This window comes from Helicoverpa zea, chromosome 30 (assembly GCF_022581195.2).
Source record: "Helicoverpa zea isolate HzStark_Cry1AcR chromosome 30, ilHelZeax1.1, whole genome shotgun sequence".
NCBI lineage: Eukaryota > Metazoa > Arthropoda > Insecta > Lepidoptera > Noctuidae > Helicoverpa > Helicoverpa zea.
The window spans coordinates 1,367,500-1,388,552 of NC_061481.1; the positions used below are offsets into that span (position 1 = coordinate 1,367,500).

Consider the following 21,053-nt stretch of genomic DNA (forward strand, 5'->3'; position numbering starts at 1 on the left):
CTGACGTTTAAAAGTTTTTGTGGTAAGGCGGATATAGTCTGTTTTTTAATCTCGTAGACTAAATTGACACTTGCAAAATGTCAAACTTACAAATAATGTTGCTAGCTTTTTTTGTGCAGTGTTGTACTTACGGCACCGGTTTGTTCAATCATAACTTTTTATCTATAATAGACGAATTTAATATTCATTCAAAGTTTTATATTTACAATTCACGTACATACACACGGCTGCACGACGTGCTACAAACTGCCAGGGACATCTGACCACACAATGCCATGCGTAATCATCAAGAATAAGCCCATTATTTCAGGATGACTTATTGTAAAAAAACGATACTTGATTTTATTAACGCTAAGTTTCGGTCGTGCCACATCACTATTTAAGAATTTGCAATGAACTGACCACACTCGTAATGTCAGTTTAGTCTACGAGATTAAAAAACAGACTATAGAACCTTAAATCTAATCAGATCAGAAAATTGCCGTCCACTACTGAACTCCCTTCCCCCAAGAAACGCTTATTAGGAATTGGAAATCTCTACAATGAGTAAATTGAGATTTTTCAACAAAGCTTTTTGAGGACTTTTTTTATCACTTAAAACTACCTCACTCCAAATTTAAATGTTTCTTGGCTCATCCAATCCAATTTTCAATGAATACTTGAACAAAAAACCTTTTTTAAACACACTTCATTTACCTACCAACCTACCAAATATTTCCACATAGCAACACTATCAAATATGTTTATTCTTAGCAGAGTTGCCAGGTTTTCTTCTCCTGAAGTTGCCCATAGAGCGTAATATTTGTGTGTTTTCGTCGTCTACCTCGCGATCCATGCCTGACGTGCCGGGTATTTGTCCAACGAGTTTTAACCATGGAGTTTCTTGTCTGTTCTCCTCCATAGGAAGATACTTTTAGAATGGGCGACTAGAATAAATCTTATTTATATTTTTGACGTAAGACTTAAATAAAATGACTTGTCTTCGACTTCGACTTTCTCACGTTTGCGTTCACTCCAAATTTAAATACTTCTTGTCTCATCCAATCCAATTTTCAGCGAATAAGTACTTAAACAAAAAACCTTTTTGAAACACTTCTCATTTAGCTACCAATCTACCAAATTTTTTCCACATAGCAACACTATCAAACATGTTTATTCTTAGCAGAGTTGCCAGGTTTTCGTCTCCTAAAGTTACCCATAGAGCGTAATATTTGTGTGTTTTCGTCATCTACTTCGCGATCCATGCCTGACGTGCCGGGTATTTGTCCAAACAGTTTTAGCTTTGTAGGTAGGTATATTAAGCCTAGGAGTGTTAGTACTGGAAAAGAGAAAATATTGGTTATAATATTGGAGAAAGCTATAAGTTAAATTACATATTACCTCTGCTCCAGCCTGGTAAAAATAATATTCAAATATGGGATTTTTGCACTACTCTTCTCATAGATAGAAAAGATAGATACACACTGACAGCACAGGCTAATGCTAAAAGGGGTAAACAGAGATGGAGATAAGCCTGAGTTTACTATAGGAGTTCCTCCCCGGGACACGGGTAAAACAGCTAAGCACTATGAATACTAATACTATAACAGCTAATATAAGTTAAACTTAACTTGAACTCATTCATCTCAGGAAGTACTGGACTAATTTGAATTTTTTTTCAACGTTAAATAGCCTATTTATCGAGGAAAGCTATAAGCAACTTTTTAAATTTTTCCGATTTGAAAAATTCTTGCAGTAGTAAATCAAAATATTACTCTATTTTTCCCCAGGAAGGCTATAGGCTACTAGTTATCCCGGTGCGGGAAGTAGTTCCCATTTGATGCTTTAATATAAAAGTAATAAAAACTTACTATTCAAAACGCAAGGAAACACAACATAGAAGTTGAGATCTGTCGAGTGAAAGTAGAAAGCTTCCGTGAAATATAGGATGATTGTTAACGACAGAGACCAGTAGCCCATTGACACCACCCTGTAAATGAAACAATCTTTTATTATTATTTTAGGAATTATCATTTGTGTGGCTAAGTAATAGCTGCATGAGTCATTCGATCATAAGGCTAAGATATGCTTGCAGCGTTTGATGCTTGGAGCTAGTGATGGCGAGTTCTTCCGTGTTTCGGAAGGCACGTTAAATAAGTAGGTCTCGGCTGTCATTTGAACATATCTGGCAGTCGTTATGGGTAGCAGGGAGAAGACAGCAGTCGCTCCATGTAGCACTCTGCTACTCAGCTGCATCTGGTTAGATTCGAAGCCGACCCAATATAGTTGGGAGAAGGCTAGGCAATTCAATAAACATTTTTATAAAGAGAATTTTGCTCCAAACTAAAATTTTAAAAATTCTTACACTGTTGGAAAGTTACACTCTTCCGGAGTAACAAAGGTTATATTTTATCCCTGTACGGGTAGTAGTTCCCACTGGATGCGGGTGAAACCATAGATAATACACTATTGGGTGAAACAGCTAGTAGTAAATAAAATTCGTACTTACGGTCTATAATGTATGTAGAGCGTACAATGTATGAGTGCGAGGGCTTTTAGAAATGAGTACATTCCAAGCATTCGGGATATTGTGAAGTCTCCTGTAATTATAAAAAAAGGATTATTTACTAACTATGTAATTGACAAGTTTTATCTCTAGTTTTTACATGAAAGAGTGAAATTGAATGGCAGTGTAGATCTTTGTTATTCAGACAATTAGCCATGTGTTTCTTATGAGTGGTGTATTGTGTTTTAAATGTTTGTTTGTAACCGATATAATATGTAGCCATACAATCTTGCACAGCACAGCATTAGCAATACAAATTCTTTACTTCCTGACTTAATATTATAAATGCTCATCTGCACTTTCACAGCAAAACTATAGAACCAATTTAAATAAAATTTCATACACATATCGTCAAAATTTTGTTAATGGATAGATTTCATTAGAAATAAGCAGGACCATTGTACTATTTTATGTCATCTCTACTTCTTTTTTGGATTCACTGTGTACATAAATGGTTAAACAAATAAATAAATGGATATTGGCTAGTTTTTATCCAGTTATTTAGGGACTAAGGTAGAGCCGTAAAGCACACCTAGTAAATAGCAAACTAGTTATTTATTCCATTTTATTCAAATTCCTCAAGGAAAACACCACATGAATACATTGCATATTTTAGCATGCAATTACATTATTTATACAACAATTTATATAAAAGTGTGGTTTGAGGAATACAGATGGACTGTTTAATGAAAGCAGGTGAGCTGTACTTGTGTGTGTGTGTGTGTGTGTGGAAATGTATATACACATTGTGTTTCTGTGTGTATACTGGAGAGCTCTTAGCTCTGCAGTAGCCAAGGGCCAAGTCATAAATAGATATTTTACTTGCACACATCACTTGCTTAGTATATAAATGATTATAATTGAGGCAGGTACTTGTGTAATCTAAGTCTATAAGATTTTATGCAAGTTTGGAAAATAAACATAGCTATCTATATTTATAAATTGTATGTAATATAAAGGTTTTGTTTGGACAGCTTAAGGCATCTCAGTCATGGTCCGATTTGAAAAATTATTTCAGTGTAAGATAGCCCATTTATTGAGGAAGGTTATAGACTATATTTTATCAGGGCACGAGAAATATTTCCCCCATAAAGGGGGGTGAAACCGCAAGAAACAGCTAATTATATTACAAGTTAAGCTTAAAATTCAGACTTAGACAGTTATAAAATATATAAAAAGACTTACCATCTAAATGTTCATCCCCAGCGTTGCTAAGAAACGACCTTCTTTCAATATAAGACCGGCCAGCGGTGCCCAAATCCATAAACGCAACAAACGCGATCCAACCACGAAACGCATACAAAACTTTATTTTGAACCGCCATAACTTTAATTTACACCTATATAAGTACACACACTATTTCCGGTTTTCACTTACGACCTATTTACAACACTAATTATAGGTTTAAAAATAAAATAATAAGGCAATAGTTTAAACTATCATGTGCTTAATTTAATTAGTTAAGCGTTGTTTTTGTATTAGAAATAACGCGTGTTTGTTGTAGCGTGCATCGCAATGCGGCATTTTACCTGCATTGTAGTTTTTCATATAGAATTTATAAATGTTTGACAAAATAACTTTGCTAGTGTTTCGCGCAGAATCCGAGTTCTGTCAATTTTGAAATGTCAACTGGTGCGTCAAATTGACAGTTGACAGGAGGATGTAGTGTTGTCATGCGAGTCTCAAATGCGTTTATTACCTTGGCAATTATAGGTGATATGACTGCACCAGACTTGACTCTTCGCCGAGCTGCTAGCGCGAGCGAGCGTAGCCTGCGTGGCGGGTTATTTAAATCTATATTATAAACCTTTCTTACAAAAATTAAACTGACTTTAATAATATTCCTAAAACCTTCTCCGAAGTCTGACAAATACTATGTTGAAAATTGCATCAAAATCAGTTTAGCCGAACGTGAGATACTTGCGCACGTACATACATAAATATTTATAGGTCAAACTGAAAACCTCTTTATCTTTGAAGTCGGTTAAAAAAACGCCGAGTTATTTGGTCACTATATCGTGTTTCACATTGCTGACATATTTTGGATAACTATTGCAGGCTGTACAACCCAATCCCAAAGTCTATTCTTTTGCTCATGAAAATATGACGCTGAAAGATTGGGAACCTAAAACTTTATTATTGAGCTTGCCCTTAATTTTTAAATATTATCTATCGCAAACTTTGTCGTTTAGTTTTGTTTCACTTGTATAGTTGTATCAGACAGCGGCGGCCCTAGCCATTGCGAGGCTACGTGCGGCAGGTCTATGCGAGGCCCTTTGTCTAGAACCGGCGAGAGATGTCGTGCGGTGTTCCGCAGGGGTCGGTTCTGGGGCCGCTCTTGTGGAACATCGGCTTCGACTGGGTGCTGCGTGCCGACCTCCCTAGCGGCGTCAGCGTGGTCTGCTACGCTGACGACACGCTGGTTCTGGCACAGGGGAGGTCGCAACAGGAGGCGGCCGACATAATGACGCGCGGGGTTGCGACAGTAATCGAGAGGATCCAGCTGCTGGGCCTGGAGGTGGACTTGCACAAATCCGAGCCCATGTGCTTTCATGGGCTTCGGAACGCGCCACCTTCAGGCTCCCAAGTCACGGTGGGGGGGGGGTTCCCATCGGCGTCGAGAGGGCGATGAAATACCTGGGACTCGTCCTCGACAGCCGGTGGAACTTCGTCGAGCATTTCCGACGTTTGGGCCCCAAACTGGAGAAGGCAGGTGCTGCATTCAGGCGGCTCCTGCCCAACCTGGGAGGCCCAAACGCCCCCTGCCGTAAACTCTACGCGGGAGTCTTACGGTCCATGGCCCTTTACGGGCCCCCGGTATGGGCACGTTCGGTACGGAAGCGGGCCGTACACTACCTGAACGTGCCCCAAAGGGTGATAGCCATCAGGCTAATCCGGGGGTACCGCACGATCTCCCGCGATGCAGCTGGCCTACTAGCCGGACTGCCACCGTGGGATCTGGAGGCGAGAGTCTTCTTGCGCCTGTACGACTGGCGCGAGGAGGCTCAGCGCCGGGGGGAAACCCCGTTGCCGCGGCAAGTTGTCGCGCAGCGGGCAGAGCTCCGGCGCGATCTCATGGTGGCCTGGAGGGAGCGACTGTCGCAACCCAGTGCAGGGCACGCCACCATCATGGCGGTAAGTCCCCTCTTTGAGGACGTACCGCATGACGCAGGTCCTCACCGGACACGGTTGTTTCACGGTTGGTCACGGTTGTTCCTGCACCGAATCGGTCGTGAGGAGGCGCCCGGGTGTCACCATTGTGCGGACAGCCCCGACGACACGGTGGACCACACAGTCCAGGTGTGCCCCGCATGGGGGGGGGCACCGCCGGGTCCTCGTCGAGGCTTTGGGCGGCGGCGACCTCTCACGTCCGGCCCTGGTTCAGGCCATGGTCCGGGGCGAGAGGGAATGGGATGCCGTCGCCTCCTTCTGCGAAGCGGTCATGCTCGAGAAGGAGGCGGAACGCCAGAGAGTACGCACCTCTCATCCCGGCCGCCGCGCTGGACCTGGTAGACACCATGGGCGCCGGGTGTCGCGTGATGACTCCCGGCCACCGTAGGCGTGGGTCTGTGGGCGGTGAGTTTGGGTGGCTCATCGTCCCTCTGTCTGCTTAGACGACAGACTCGTGTCGACGGCGCGCGTTGTTCCACGCGCTCCTCAAAGAGATGTCAGCAACCCCAGCGGGGCCCAGCAGGGCCAAGGCCTGCCGGGGCTGCGGGTTGTTCGAAAGAGATACCGCGGCCCTGGTACATAAAAGGCCTATGACGGAACACGACGGTTTTTAGTCAGTAAGAGTCTGACACTCCCTCACCGCTGCTAACCCACAGCGGGAGGGGTCATTTGATGATTTTTGACGTCGGAAAAAAAAGGCCCTTTGTCTAAAGTGAAAAGTATGTGTTGCGAGAGTAAGCTGGCGTTTTGATTTAGCTAACCGTCATGTTTGAGGAGAAATGCTCAAGTTAAACTAATTATTAAAATTTTATTTTTACTATAGTTTATATTTAAAGAATCACAAAATTAACAAATATTAAACTAAAATCTTTAATTAATTCAGAATAATCGAATGAATGAGCATCGTCATTTTCGATCGAAAGAATAGCAAGGGCTGAAAGTCGATCTTGTGTCATCGAATTCCTTAAACATGTTTTAATAATTTTAAGCCTCGAAAACTGCTTTTTCGATATTATTATTTTATTATTCGAATTCTCAAGACTATTTCGGTAGTGGGATAAATTTCAGTTAAATTATTTTCTAATATACATTTCAGCACCGAGATAATATTCAGCTCTTCGTATAACTGATTCATGGCCGTCTCTGGCTCATGTAGCGCCCGGGTGCAATCAGGACCCAAGCGTTCCCTATGTATTGAAAGATTGTAACTTGAGTAGTTCGCACGTCGTAAATAAGAAAGTTCATACGGAAACTAGGAGTTATTTTCTTGTTAATAAAAGGACTTAAAGCGGCGCTACCTTCTAGGTTCGGCTAAAAAAGGATGAAAAAATAAAACAAGTGTAAAGTCGAGCACCCGCGAGCGTAGCGAGCGCAAAAAATTTTGAGCTTTAGGTCACTGAAGCACCTAAATTTGTATAATAAATAACAGTGCAAGGTCATGTCGCGAGCGTAGCGAGCGCGAAAATTTTTGAGTTTTGGGACATTTTTTAAAAGCAAGCACAAATAAAAAGAATCCGTGACTGGATCGAGAGCCAGTTGCTTTGTTACTTTGGTGTTCCAACTTTTTGTTAAATTGAGGACTCAAAAAGTAAACGCAGGATGAATTAGAAATATAGAAAAAATGCACATTTTTTTTCTTGGACCAGACAAGATATGTATCTTCTAATTATATTTTTTTTATATTAGTGTGGGTTGTAGCGCGAGGCCCCTCCAAGCGCGAGGCCCTGTGCGATGGCACAGTTCGCACACCCCTAGGGCCGCCACTGGTATCAGAGAACGCTTTAGCAATCTTCCTGTTCACATCATTCTTATAGCATTCTTTCAGTAAATTTTTATAAAAAATCGTTTATTTTCATGTTAAGGGTTAAGGAAAAGTTTAACAAAGCAAAACGAAAGTCTACAAAACAAAAGTATTCTTTATTGCTAAATCATCATTGGTCTTTGGATGATTTTCTTGAAAAGAGAATACAAAAATAGGCCCAACAAAGAAAATTGCCACACAAAATATTGTCACGTTATCCGCTTGCAACTGGTCACAAAATACCTAAAAATATCGTCGCCATATTGGTATTGTCAAAAACTTCGGGATATATCGGTGCCGATGAAAAAATGGTTTCAAGTCTTTTAATTACCGAGTTATCTGTTTTCGAGTGATCTAAGAGGACCAGCGGTGACTTTAGATGTTACGTTTGTCGTATGAGTTGTGTTATTCGGTTCTTAAATGATGTTTTCCATGGAGAAATGTTTAGGCCGTAGTGGTACTGGTAATGCTGAGGAAGCTGAGCTGTTCGCCGGCGGAGGCGAGGGGCTGGGCAAGGAGGGAGTGCCTTCAGACGAGGTGGCTTCAGCCGTGGCCGCGGTGTCTGACGAGATCGGAGACATCCTGAAAGATGAGCTTGGCGATGCGGATCGGGCGGAGCGCATCGGGGCTGAGCTAGCCGATCTGAGCGCGGAGCTCGGTCTACTCGCAGGATTGGCAGACGGAGAGCCCCAGCAGGACTTCCCATCTCTTTTCGAAATAGCCGTGAGTACCAATATGGCTGACTGTTACCTCTCTGGTTTTAGGTTGTAGTGAGTGACAATTGAGTCTGTCTTTGACTCCTCGGAGCGACAATGTCAATGAACTCCCGTTCACTAAATAGTACGTATGTTGTGTTTTGTGTATGTTTCGCGACAATAGAACGAAAATTTTGAATAAAACCTCTGTATGTTATTGATTGGTTGTAGCTCTTGCTAAACCTGTTTGCCTGGTACCTGATTTTTAATTCACAAGTTGGATTTTTCATTTTTAAGTGGGTGAACCATGTTTTTTTGGTTTGTTTAAATGTTTTCAGTTTGTTTTGTTAAATGTAAGGTATTTTGAGAAAAAATCTTCTATTTTTCAGTTATATTTTACACAATTCATATAGGTGTACATAGTGAAATTACTCTTTTTTGAATACCAACCCGTTAGAACAATATTTCTCTCATTTTTATAAAAAATCTTATTAGGATAAATCTTAATATTTAAACTACATATAAACCACATATTAAGACTCCAGATATAAAAATTATCCTCCATCACTCATTTCAAAACATACTTGTAAACAGACAACTAATTTCTACACAAAGAAAGTAAATAAACTGCAAAAGATAACATTAACAAATGATTTCATTATATTTTTCTTATTCATTCTAGAAAATTCTGATAAATATAAAAATGGTCAAACTTCATCTCAAGACTTCAAACAAGTCCAAACACAGCTATGATACGATGTTCCATCATGAAGTTCCAGTTCATATCTTCCAGCTCCATCATCAGATCAGTTTGACAGTACCATTATCACAGTTAAATCATCATCATCATCCTCCTGCCCTTATCCCAATTTTATTTGTGGTTGGTGCAGCATGTTTACTCCTTCCATACTCTTCGATCTGCCGTCACCTCACAAGTAACAGTCTTGACTTGACACATGAAAAATCTTCAAATACTAAAAGTATACTGAGAAAGTACATACAAACTTAGAAAATTTTCATTGATACACACTCATCCTTGAGAGGTTGGTTCTTTACCCACTAGGCCACCACAATACTCATGAAAAATAAAGTAAAAGTAAAAATGCATCAACCTCTTTATATAAGGCGTGGTCAAAGAACCATAATACAATTTACACTTCTCATTGACTGTATAGGAAACTATTTTGTACCAAAAACAGCTGAAAAGTTATCTTCAAACTTTTTCAGACACAGTATAGTAGGAAAAAATCAAAACAAAATTACAATTTCAAAACAGTTTTAGTACACGGTTAGACTTTAATCAATCTACACTTTTACTGACGGACTGTATAAAAACTTGACACTTGATAGTTAACTCGCGACACAGGTGTCATGCCCTCCTAGCCGATTATCGCAGCTGTAAGGAGATTAGCCAGCTGCGCAGGACATATTATAGTGCACAAGCATTTGGGCAGACACAGGTGCACTCACTATTCCTCCACTCTCATAGTCCGACGGGACAGCAATCCGATACAACCGGAGAGAGATCAGGCGCAGGACCGACATTTACGTGCCCTCCAATGCACAGGTGTATCAATCACCAAATTCCAGGCTCCAGGCTGCTTAGTGAAAGTCTTCTAAAACCCATAAAGTGATTTCGGCCCGAAATCGAACCCGAAACCTCGTGCTCAGCAGCCGCATTTTCGACAGCTAAACCAACAAGGCAATAGACATAGGTGTACCATTCATGTCACTCATTTCTACCAATTACATTGGGATCTTGTCATCTAGTCTCTTTTATACGGAGCAACTGCCTATCTGACCTCTAACTCACCTACCCAGACAATACTATACCCCTTGTTAAGACAGGTTGTCAGACGGCCTAGCTTCTGACAACCCATAACAACTGCTAAAGATGTTCAAATGTTGAACAAATCTATAAATATCTCTCGAAGTATGTATTATAATACCATTTCTGCAAAAACAAAACTTGGTATGTTTACAAATATTTCATTTTTAGCATAAACATGAAGTAGCTATGTTTTGTTTTATGTTTCACTACTTTTATGACTTTCTGTTTAATGCAGTTTGGACATACAATTTGTGGATACCATCCATTGGACACATGGATAAAACTGGATTTAAGTTATCCCCTGGAATAAGTGTCATATATCACCACTAGTTTTGAATGAAATTTTGCTCAACATCATAATAGACAGCTGTGTTGCTGGGAAGTTTGTTCTTCACCACTTCTTCCCAGCCATAATACTAGGAAGTGGTGAAAGGGGGGTGTTTTGGGGGTGCTGTCCTTTTGTAAATTTGACATGAAAAAGTGCTAAAAACTAGCCTAGTTTCAATAAATGTTTTTGACTTTGACTTGCATTTTGTGGGAACTACTCTATGCACCCTACTAAAATATAGCCTATTGCTTCTCCTATATGTCCACCACTAGCCTTATACGAAATTTTGCCCTGTTCGAATAGGTACTACTCCGTGCACTTGGATAAAATTGTAACCTTCCTTCATAAATGGGCAATTTAACACTAAAAGAAATAAAATTCAACAAATAGTTCCCAAGATAAGGGCTTTTAAACAAAACGACTTCAGATAAATCTAATTTTTTTTTTTAAACTGTTGTCCCACTGCTGGGCAAAGACCTCCCCTATAGCTTTCCATCTTTCCCTATCGGTCACCATTTGTGGCCAGTCCTTGTGGAAGTTGTGTAGGTACTTTAATTGGTTTACTTTATTAATCTATACTAATATTATAAAGAGGAAAACTTTGTTTGTTTGTTTGGTTGTAATGAATAGGCTCAAAAACTACTGGACAGTTTTTAAAAATTCTTTCACCATTCGAAAGCTACATTATCCACGAGTAACATAGGCTATATTTTATCCCGGTACGGGCAGTAGTTACCACGGGACGCGGGTGAAACCGCGGGAAAACGGCTAGTTAGTGAATAAAGGAACTCACCTTCTCAGAATTGAACATATGAAATTTCTTGAGAAATAACAGCTGTACAATAAAGTCTAGACTGTAGTTATTTTCAAGCCAATTGCCAGTTTCCCGATGTACTTGAAAAACCAATTGTTGAAAGCATATGTTAGGTACTAGTTTAGTTCACATACTTGTCTTATTATTTTTAGATTAATATAAGTAATTAAAACACTGCTATTTTTTGTTCCAATACTGGCCTATACCAGTGAAGATATGAATTTATTGGTATGAAAACCATTATTCAGAGGGCATGATAAACTGTAGGTTACAGGTGTCATTTGAACATTTTTGACGGTTGCTGGGTAGTCAGAAGCCAGAAAGTCTGACAAGCAATCTTACCAAGGGGTACTGGGTTGCCAAGGTATTAGGGTTGAGGTGGTCAGATAGGCAGTTGCTCCTTGTAAAACACTGGTTATCAGCTACATCCGGTAAGACTGGAAGCTGACCCCAACATAGCTGGGAAAAGACCAGGTGTTGATGATGACAGTGAAGATATGAACATTATAATCATCACAACTGTTGAACACTGGGTGGAGCCTTTATGTTGAACATTGATCACCATTGGCTATTACAAATTGTATTGTTTTGCCAGATTTCATTCATCATAAGTCATTGTCATCCAAAATTAACTAAGAAAGTTCATTTGACTTTGAAGGAGTCACAGACACATATATTTTCAACATCATCATCATCATCATCCTCCGAGCCTTTTCCCAATCATGTTGGGGTCGGCTTCCAGCCTAACCGGATTCAGCTGAGTACCAGTGCTTTACAAGAAGCGACTGCCTATCTGACCTCCTCAACCCAGTTACCCGGGCAACCCGATACCCCTTGGTTAGACTGGTGTCAGACTTACTGGCTTCTGATACCCGCAATAACTGCCAAGGATGTTCAATGACAGCCGGGACCTACAGTTTAACGTGCCATCCGAAACACAGTCCATGGTGTCTAAGATATACTTAAAAAGTACATACAAACTTAGAAAAGTTGCATTGGTACTTGCCTGACCTGGGATCGAACCCGCGCCCTCATACTTGAGAGGTTGGCCCTTTACCCACTAGGCACTATATTTTCAACAATGCATGTATAAATAATTTCTTCAATAATACTGATTAAGACTGTCGCAGTTTCATCCACATCCTGTGAAAACGACTTCACAATGTGTTTGTTTTTTTTTATTAAATATAGCCTTTCCCCTGGAGATTTTTTTTTATTAGCCCATAATGTCCCACTGCTGGGCAAAGGCCTCCCCATCTTGCTTCCACACTTCTCGATCTTTCGTCACGCCATCTCTTCCGGGGCCTACCCCGCCTGCGGTGTCCACTGAGCGACGATAGTTAGTGGCCCATCTTTCTGGATGCATTCGGCTGAAGTGTCCGGCCCAGTTCCACTTCAATATTGCCGACTTTCGGCCCACATCAGTCTAATGCCTAAAAGGCTACGTTCCATTGCTCTTTGGCAAACCTTTTGCCTGGACTTCTGACACTCGGTGAGGGACCAGGTTTGCGCTCCGTAGGTTAGGACGGGCAAGATACACATTAGATATCTGGAGATATCCCCCGGAGATAGAGATCATTTTTCAAATTTGTCCCATAGTTTTTTAAGCGACCATCCATTGCTTAGGGCAGCGGTTCCCGAATTCTTTTGGCTTCGGAACCCTTTTCGTTTCACCATTTTTCGGCGGAACCTTAGCAGTAAACTAAAGACGTAAATACACTTAGGTACGGCTCGTAGCGTATGGTAGCGCACCAAATGGTTATATGGTTAGACATACTCAGGCGTAGCATGGCTATTTGCCGCACGGGCCAGAAAACAATTTAGCCGCCCTTGACTTTGTGTATTATGTGAATAGTTTTCAGTTTGAAGACGGACAAAGTAAACGCAAAAAGAAATAGATTGGGTTTGTACAGATGCGAGGCGAGCGAGCGCGTTTTCTTTTTTACTAAAAGAAGAAGTTCCAAGCACCTGCTAGCATTGAAAGAAATTTAGTGGTAGCCGGTATCGCGAGCGAAGCGAGCGCGAATTTTTTTTAGTTTAAGTACCTACACAAAATAAACAAAACCACTTTAAATTAATTAGGTCAGCAGCTAGCGAAGAAAGCGCTATTGCTTTTTTCTGAACCTCTGGTTAAAAAATAAACATCAAAGGAAACCTCGACGGAAGAGCGCGATTTTTTTTCGATGTTTGATACCTGAGCAATTAAACGTACATAAAAGCATCACACGTAACATTTTTCGGATTCGCGGAGGTGCAAAAATTGGAAATAATGTCACACTTTGATTCATGGTAAAAATAGCCACTGGAAATACTCGTATGCCGTGTCATTTCACATCCTATCAAATGTATGAAAACGTATAATCCTGGCGATGAAATAAGTTCAAAAAATGCGGTGATTTTTGGCCGACTCGCTACCTACTTTGCCGATTGCCGAAGACCTGGAAGTATTAATTTAATCTACAATTTGTAAAAAACGGGATTAAATTATCTGCTGCCGTGGCCTTACCCCGCCTACGCTCCCGAGTGGTACCCACCTACATGGTCCCTAAATGGAATTTTGGAATGCAATATTTAAAACAATTTAATTGAAAATGAATAATAATTTAATATTGTCAAAAGTGAAACGATTTACCATATGGAAATCTTGAATTTTCCACGGAACCCCTGAGGGCCTGTCACGGAACCTCAGGGTTCCGCGGAACCCCATTTGGGAACCGCTGGCTTAGGGGACCACCTTTAAATCTATCTGAGAACTTAAGTCAATCTACTATCCACAGATGGGTCACCGCGGCTCCGGCAGCGGTTCCTCCTCGTCCTCCTGGTCGGGGGGGCGCGGAGGACGGCCGAGGCGTCACTCCCGACCGCAGAGGGCGCCTAGGCGACGACCCATCGCTAAGGGGAAAGAGGTAAGTGTTGAATGATCTGTAGATTTTATATACATACTAACATAACAAATTGTCTCTATGTTGCTTGGCTTACGGAATTTAACGAGAAGTTGTAACGAATATAGTTATTGGCACGAATCTTGAGCTCTGACCTACATCTGCGCAGAAGTGATTTATTAGCAAAGAACCAATCCCGAGTGACGGCTATGACGCGATGCACTGCGGACCAATCACCGCTTTAGCCCGCCCCGCGCCTCACTTCATACCACAAAAGGGACCCAATAAATTACTTCTGCGCAGGTGTAGGTCAGAGCTCAAGATTGGTGCCGATAACTATATTTACTTGTACCTTTAAATGGTTAAATGACTTTTAACCAATCCGATATGTACGGTCAACCAATGTCACGTATGACCCACTTTTTCCACAAATCGTTTGAACTTGTCGAAACAATAAGCTACCTTTACAGTGCACGCAGAATTTCAACCTGCATTTGATATTCTCTGCAAAAACTTGCTAAGGAGAGTCATACATGTCATTGGTTCATAGTACATATTCATGTTTCAAACACTACTCCAAATGTCGCCATGCACATCCAAAGTTCCAAAACTGCTATACAACGGGAGTCAATAAATTGATCAACAATATAAGCGCCAGAATTCGCTACACATTCTTAAAGGTGAGTATAGACTACAACATTTTCTGGAGCATTTCTGTGTAGTATAACGTTCTAGCGAATGGTACAATACAGGCAAAAGCTGAGTCTCCATAGCATTTCCATTGTTACACCAATACGCTCGACGAAATGTTACACTAATGTGCTCGTTGGTTTGTAACAAACAGGCGAGCGTGCTCGACGTTTTGTTCGTAAAAGGATGATACACTAGAACATCTCATAGAGCGGCTCGTTGTTCTGTTACAAGTAAATGTTGTAGTCTATACTCACCTTAAGGTACATTTTGAATTTTTGCTGCTAACTGCAACTGCCGACCGCATGTCTGCGATTCGCTGCAGAAAGTCGACCGCAGCTGCACTACTGGGTTGTGTGTATTTACCGTTTTGGATCGAAGCGATCAGATAGGCAGTCGCTTCTTGTAAAGCACTGGTACTCAGCTGAATCCGGTTAGGCTGGAAGCCGACCCCAACATGGTTGGGAAAAAGGCTCGGAGGATGATGATGTTTTGGATCGAAGCGGGAGCAGCACGTGCAGTCGCTGTCAGATGTCTGATGCAGTCGGCAGCAAAATTTCAAAGCGTACCTTAAAAATTCAAAAGTAGCTAAACATACAGTTGATAAAAGTAGCTTAACGGGAACTCCGAAAGTCACTCATCATCCTCCGAGCCTTTTCCCAATCATGTTGGGGTCGGCTTCCAGTCTAACCGGATTCAGCTGAGTACCCGTGCTTTAAGCAAGAAGCGACTGCCTATCTGACCTCCTTAACCCAGTTACCCGGGCAACCCGACACCCTTTGGTTAGACTGGTGTCAGACTTACTGGCTTCTGACTACCCGTAACGACTGCCAAGGATGTTCAATGACAGCCGGGACCTACAGTTTAACGTGCCATCCGAAACACAGTCAATGGTGTCTAAGATATACTTAGAAAGTACATACAAACTTAGAAAAGTTGCATTCAAACTCCGAAAGTCACTAGAACATAAAAATACAACATTTGTTCATATGCTTATCTCCCACAGATGTCTCGGCGGCGCAGTGCGGCCGCTCGACGCGCGGTATGCATGCGCGTGCGTCGCGTGGAGGTGGTGTCCGACGCGTCCGACGTCGGCGCCGAGTCCGACTCCGACGACCAGTGGACCGAGCTCGACGATGCTTGTGAGTAGCAGAACATACTATGTCTCTGACACATGAGGTTCACTGAGGTCTTTACAAGCCCTTTACTAGATACCGCCAGTGCTTTCAACCGTTTCCTGAGGGGACTGTTTCCCGAAACTAGTATAAAAAATAGTCTATATCTTACTCTGATGTATAGGTTATATTATTGCCAAGTTCAATCAAAATCCAGTTAGCTGTTTGAGCTTGAAGAGGTAATAAGATCATATTTTTAGTTTGGACATACATATCTTCTTTCTCACTTCTTAACATAATAACGACTAATAAAAGATGTAAAAGTGAGATCCCCCGGTGTGCGGCACTGTGACACACACAAATGTATCTGCTCTAGCAAACAGTAACACATTACGTAACAATTTTTTGTTCGCATTATAAAAAATATATGCATAGCACTCACGGTATACCTATATAAAAAAATATTTTTGCAAGGTTCTTCTAACCTACAGACAGACATGTGTTGATTTGGAGTTGGTTGCACCACTACTTCTTTTCAGCAATAACACAATAAATATGTTTTAATATCCCGTTTCTTGTCCTCAGCCGGTTCATCAGACAGCTCTTCACTGAAGGAGGCGGCGGCCGTTGATGTCGACTGCAACGGCTTTCAGCATAAGGTAATCATCATCTGCCTAGCCTTTTCCCAACTATCTCGGAGTTGGCTGCCACTGAGTACCAGTATTTTACAAGGAGCGACTGCCTATATGACCTCCTCAACTCAGTTACATAGGCAACCTGATACTCCTTGACAAGATTGGTTGTTAGGCTTCCTAACTTTTGAGTACTGGAACAACCGCTAAATATGTTAAATGACAGCTGAGACTTACCGATCTAACGGGAAGATCTTATCGTCATGACATGATGGTCACTCATTCACAGACCAAGCATACTAGGGAATTCTATAAATCGTTTCGTCGATAAATGGTCATTTTTTACGGTAAGTTCCACCATTTAACTATAACGATAAACGAACTATTTCTAGTTGTTAAATCGCCCATTTTGACAAGTGGCAGCAACTTAACGTCTGGTCATGGTTCGGTTATCGTTATAGTTGAACGGTGCAACTGGTTTTTAGAATATTATTTTTAAGTTATTTTCTATAAAATGTTAAAAGATTTGTACTATCTTCACAGGCAGAGGCTCCAGCGATGGGCCAGTTCTTACTGCCGCTGCTGAGCTCCGACGCTCCCGCGCCCGACCCCGAACACTTCCTCATACGCCACGAGGATATACTGCAGGTATGTACACAGACACACACACCATACCACAATGCCCCCCCTCCCTCCCCGCCATCAACCACACCATCTATCAACCAATGTCATTCACCCAGTTTGTAAAAAAAAAATAGTTTGAAACTGACATCATCCTCTGAGCCTTTTTTCCCCACTATGTTGGGGTCGGCTTCCAGTCTAACCGCATGCAGCTGAGTACCAGTGCTTTACAAGAAGCGACTGCCTGTCTGACTACCTCAACCCAGTTACCAGGGCAACCCGATACCCTTTGGTTAGACTGGCGTCAGACTTACTGGCTTCTGACTACCCGTAACGACTGCCAAGGATGTTCAATGACAGCCGGGAACTACAGTCCAAATATACTTAAAAAGTACATACAAACTTAGAAAAGTTGCGTTGGTACTTGCCTGACCTGGAATCGAACCCACGCCCACTTGAGAGATTGGCTCTTTACCCACTAGGCCACCACGACTTTTACACACAAATACTATTATACTACTAAAATATATTATAGTAAAATATAAAATACTATTATAGTACTAAAATAACTATGTTTTCTTTCTTCAGCTTCTCGCGTCGGCGGAAGAAATAGTTCACGATGACATACCGTTAGAGGATGACTCCCCACAGGAACCACAGACTGACATGTAAGTGTTTATATAATATACTAGTTTCTGCCAGCGGTTTCACCCGCATCCCGTGGAACCTCTGCACGAACCCGGATAAAAAGTAGCCTATAGCCTTCCTCGATAAATGGGCTATCTAACACTGAAAGAATTTTTCAAATCGGATCAGTAGTTCCTGGGTTTAGCGTGTTCAAGCAAACAAACAAACTCTTCAGCTTTATAATATTAGTATATATGCCTAGCTTCTTCCTAATGCTACATAAGTTTATTTTCATTGATAACCATGACAAAAGGCGTGATTACCGGGTTTAAAAAATAGTTTAACCAGTCCGTCTTCTACACAACCAAAAAAGTCTACACATTAAAAAAAAAAACATTTTAAAGGTATTAAGATACAATCAGCAGATAATACCTATAGCATTTAGTGGGGGCTTGTGGCATTGTTTCAATGAAATTTGTATCTGAAAGTGAAGTAAGACAAAATTCTTACGTTTTTGTATTTTCTTCGTATTTTCCATTTTTTATCGGTTATCTAAAAGACGGACAAATTATTTCTTTTCATTCACCATGTCATTGTTGTTGTCTCGAGGAAACTGTCGTTTTTTGGGATACAATTGTGGAGAAATCGGTAGCCACAATTTTATCAATGTTTGAATTTTTTTTTTGTATTTTGAGTTTGAGTTTGGAATTTTAGTCGGTTAAGTAATAAATGTTTGTTTCTCAGGCTGTCTGGCAGTGAGATGCTGGACGATGACGCGGCCGTCACCGCCGAGGAGGAAGCTGCGTTGTTGCATTACGTCTGTGGCATGGGTAGGTTACCGCCTTTATTTTGTCTATTAAACTTTAACATAAGGTTAAAGCTTTAATTACGGAATATAATTGTTTTTCTATTTACCTGACTGAACGATCGAAATTATTTTTTTTGCCGTATTTTTTCTTGCAGAAGATGATATAAGATAAAACCCGAGTCATCCATAGGTTCAGGTTCTTTTTTTAATGAAAAGTTGACGACACTAAAATGTATTAAATAAGCCATCGAAGGGCTGATAAATAAAGAATAAAAATAGCGGTTTGACATATTTTCTATACAAAATATGTCAAAACGTCAAACATATTCTTTTGATAAAAGTTATCTGGCGATTGAAAAATCCGCCCTTAGATGCTTTATTCAAGGTGTGTATGGTGAGTGTTAGCTAGCATGTGGTAGTTGCTTATTGTATACACATTATATACAAAAACCATTGTTGAAAGGTTCTTCTAACGTACAGACAGACATGTGTTGCTGGGGAGTTGGTTACAGCACTTCTTCTTCCCAGCAAAAACACATAGAAAGTGGTGAAGGGTGGGCGTTTTGGGTCCTGTACTTTTGTAATTTTGACCAGAAAGAGCTTACTTTCAATAAACGTTTTTTGACTTTGAATGTTTTGTATTTCTCCCACAGAAGCTGAGCGCCTATCCAGCTCTGGCGTGACGTTCTCGCCCGTGCAGGACTGGCTGCTCGGCGTCTTCCACTCCTTCTGCGAGATATCAGCACTCATGTTCACTGTCATCGGGACTAATATGTAAGTCATCATCATCATCATCTGTCTAGCCTGTTACCAAGTATGTTAGGGTTGACTTTCAGTCTAAACAGATGTAGCTGAGTACCAGTGTTTTACAAGGCTACCAAACTGCCTATCTGACCTCCTCAACCCAGTAACCCGGGCGACCCAATAACCCTTGGTTAGACTGGTGTCTGACTGACTGGTTTCTGACTACCTGTAACCACTGTCAACGATGTTCAATGACAGCCGGGACCTACAGATCAACGTGCCATCCGAAACACAGTCATTGGTGTCCAAGTTACACTAAGAAAGTGCATACAAACTTAGAGAAGTTGCATTGGTACTTGTCTGACGTGGAATCTAGCTACCACGACTTTTTTTTAGGATACAAACAATTTTTTTTCTCATGTTAATACAGGTAGATATATGATAATAATATTTTTCTATTTTTCACCCACAGGAGCGTCGAAATGGTAACGGAAGACTGGGTGTATCGTGCCCGGTTCGGCTGCCACTGTCGCCTGTGCCTGTGCCTCGCGAACAACGCGGACGCTCTGCTCGCCTTCATACGGGACTGTGTGTGGGCGTTGGCGCACTGTAAGTTATATATTATATGTTGTACTAGGTTCCGCTCCATTCTTAGGGGGGACTACTGCCCGTTCCGTGAGAGAAAATATAGCTTACTAGTTTCTGCCAGCGGTTTTACCCGCATCCCGTGTGAACCTCTACACGAACCCGGATATAGCCTATAACCTTCCTCGATAAATGGGCTATCTAACGCTGAAAGAATTTTTCAAATCGGACCAGTAGTTCCTGAGATTAGCGCGTTCAAGCAAACAAACAAACAAACTCTCCAGCTTTATAATATTAGTATAGATTATATATGTGATACTAGGTTCCGGCCGCGTCCCGTTGGAACTAATGCCCGTACCGGGTTAAAATTTCAAGCATTCACTTTAAGCACATTTGCTTGGACTGCGGTGCACTCACTATTCCTTCACTCTCATAGCGCGATGCGACGACAATCCGACATCCATCCACTGGAGAGAGTATTTATTATTTGGCCTTGTCCGGTGGGAACTTCTGCCCGTACTGGGATAAAATATAGCCTATGTTACTCGGGAACAGTAGCTTTCCAACAGTGAAAGAATTTCTAACCGGTATAGAACTTTCGGAGCCTTTACACAAAACAATAAAAAAACCTCTATATTATATTACTATATAGACAATATCCTTACTTTTTTTTGTTTTACCACAATTTTTCATTCTTTTCGGCAGGTGGCAGCACGGTCGGCGCAGCGGCGCGGATGGTCCGCGCGGTGCGGGCCCGCGCGGACTCGCAGCCCGACCTCTGGGACATACCGCTGTTACGCCGGGCACTGGCGCCGCCGCAGAGTAAGTGTATATTTTGTATTACTTTATAAGTCAGACAGACAATAAAATAGATGTGAGAAAACACTGAAAAGCATAAAAAAACTGTTCTTAGGTGCATCTGCCTAGAATTCGGTGTCTAGTGGATGATGATATGATTATGGGACCACCTGGGAGGTATACCCTATCAAACAAAAAAAAAATATTTGCAAATCGGTACAGGCGTCTTCGAGTAATCGGTGAACATAAATAAATAAAAAAAAAGATCCCGACGAATTGAGAACCTCCTCCTTTTTGGGATGTCGGTTAAAAATGGATTCTCGCATCACATATAATCATGTATGACATAATTTCTTCTACAACATG

At 41.3% G+C, this 21,053-nt stretch overlaps 2 protein-coding genes across 2 annotated transcripts in view; one reads left to right on the top strand and one right to left on the bottom strand.

The window, feature by feature from the left end:
• Positions 1–327: 327 nt before the first annotated feature.
• LOC124644540 lies at positions 328–4,157 on the bottom strand. The gene is made up of 4 exons (XM_047183978.1): positions 3,731–4,157; positions 2,489–2,579; positions 1,851–1,969; positions 328–1,318 (listed from the first exon to the last, which is right to left on the bottom strand). The coding sequence occupies exons 1-4, from the start codon at positions 3,867–3,869 to the stop codon at positions 1,143–1,145; spliced, it is 525 nt and encodes a 174-aa protein (XP_047039934.1). The 5' UTR covers positions 3,870–4,157; the 3' UTR covers positions 328–1,142.
• Positions 4,158–7,774: 3,617 nt separating this feature from the next.
• The window catches only part of LOC124644368, a 70,470-nt gene continuing 57,191 nt past the window's right edge, over positions 7,775–21,053 (top strand). Inside the window, exons 1-10 of the mRNA XM_047183680.1 lie at positions 7,775–8,240; positions 13,963–14,091; positions 15,764–15,899; positions 16,458–16,531; positions 17,048–17,152; positions 17,714–17,793; positions 18,497–18,582; positions 19,214–19,334; positions 19,777–20,060; positions 20,517–20,711. Of these exons, the coding sequence (XP_047039636.1) occupies positions 7,938–8,240; positions 13,963–14,091; positions 15,764–15,899; positions 16,458–16,531; positions 17,048–17,152; positions 17,714–17,793; positions 18,497–18,582; positions 19,214–19,334; positions 19,777–20,060; positions 20,517–20,711 (1,513 nt within the window). The 5' untranslated portion in view covers positions 7,775–7,937. The remainder of the gene's footprint in view (positions 8,241–13,962; positions 14,092–15,763; positions 15,900–16,457; positions 16,532–17,047; positions 17,153–17,713; positions 17,794–18,496; positions 18,583–19,213; positions 19,335–19,776; positions 20,061–20,516; positions 20,712–21,053) is intronic.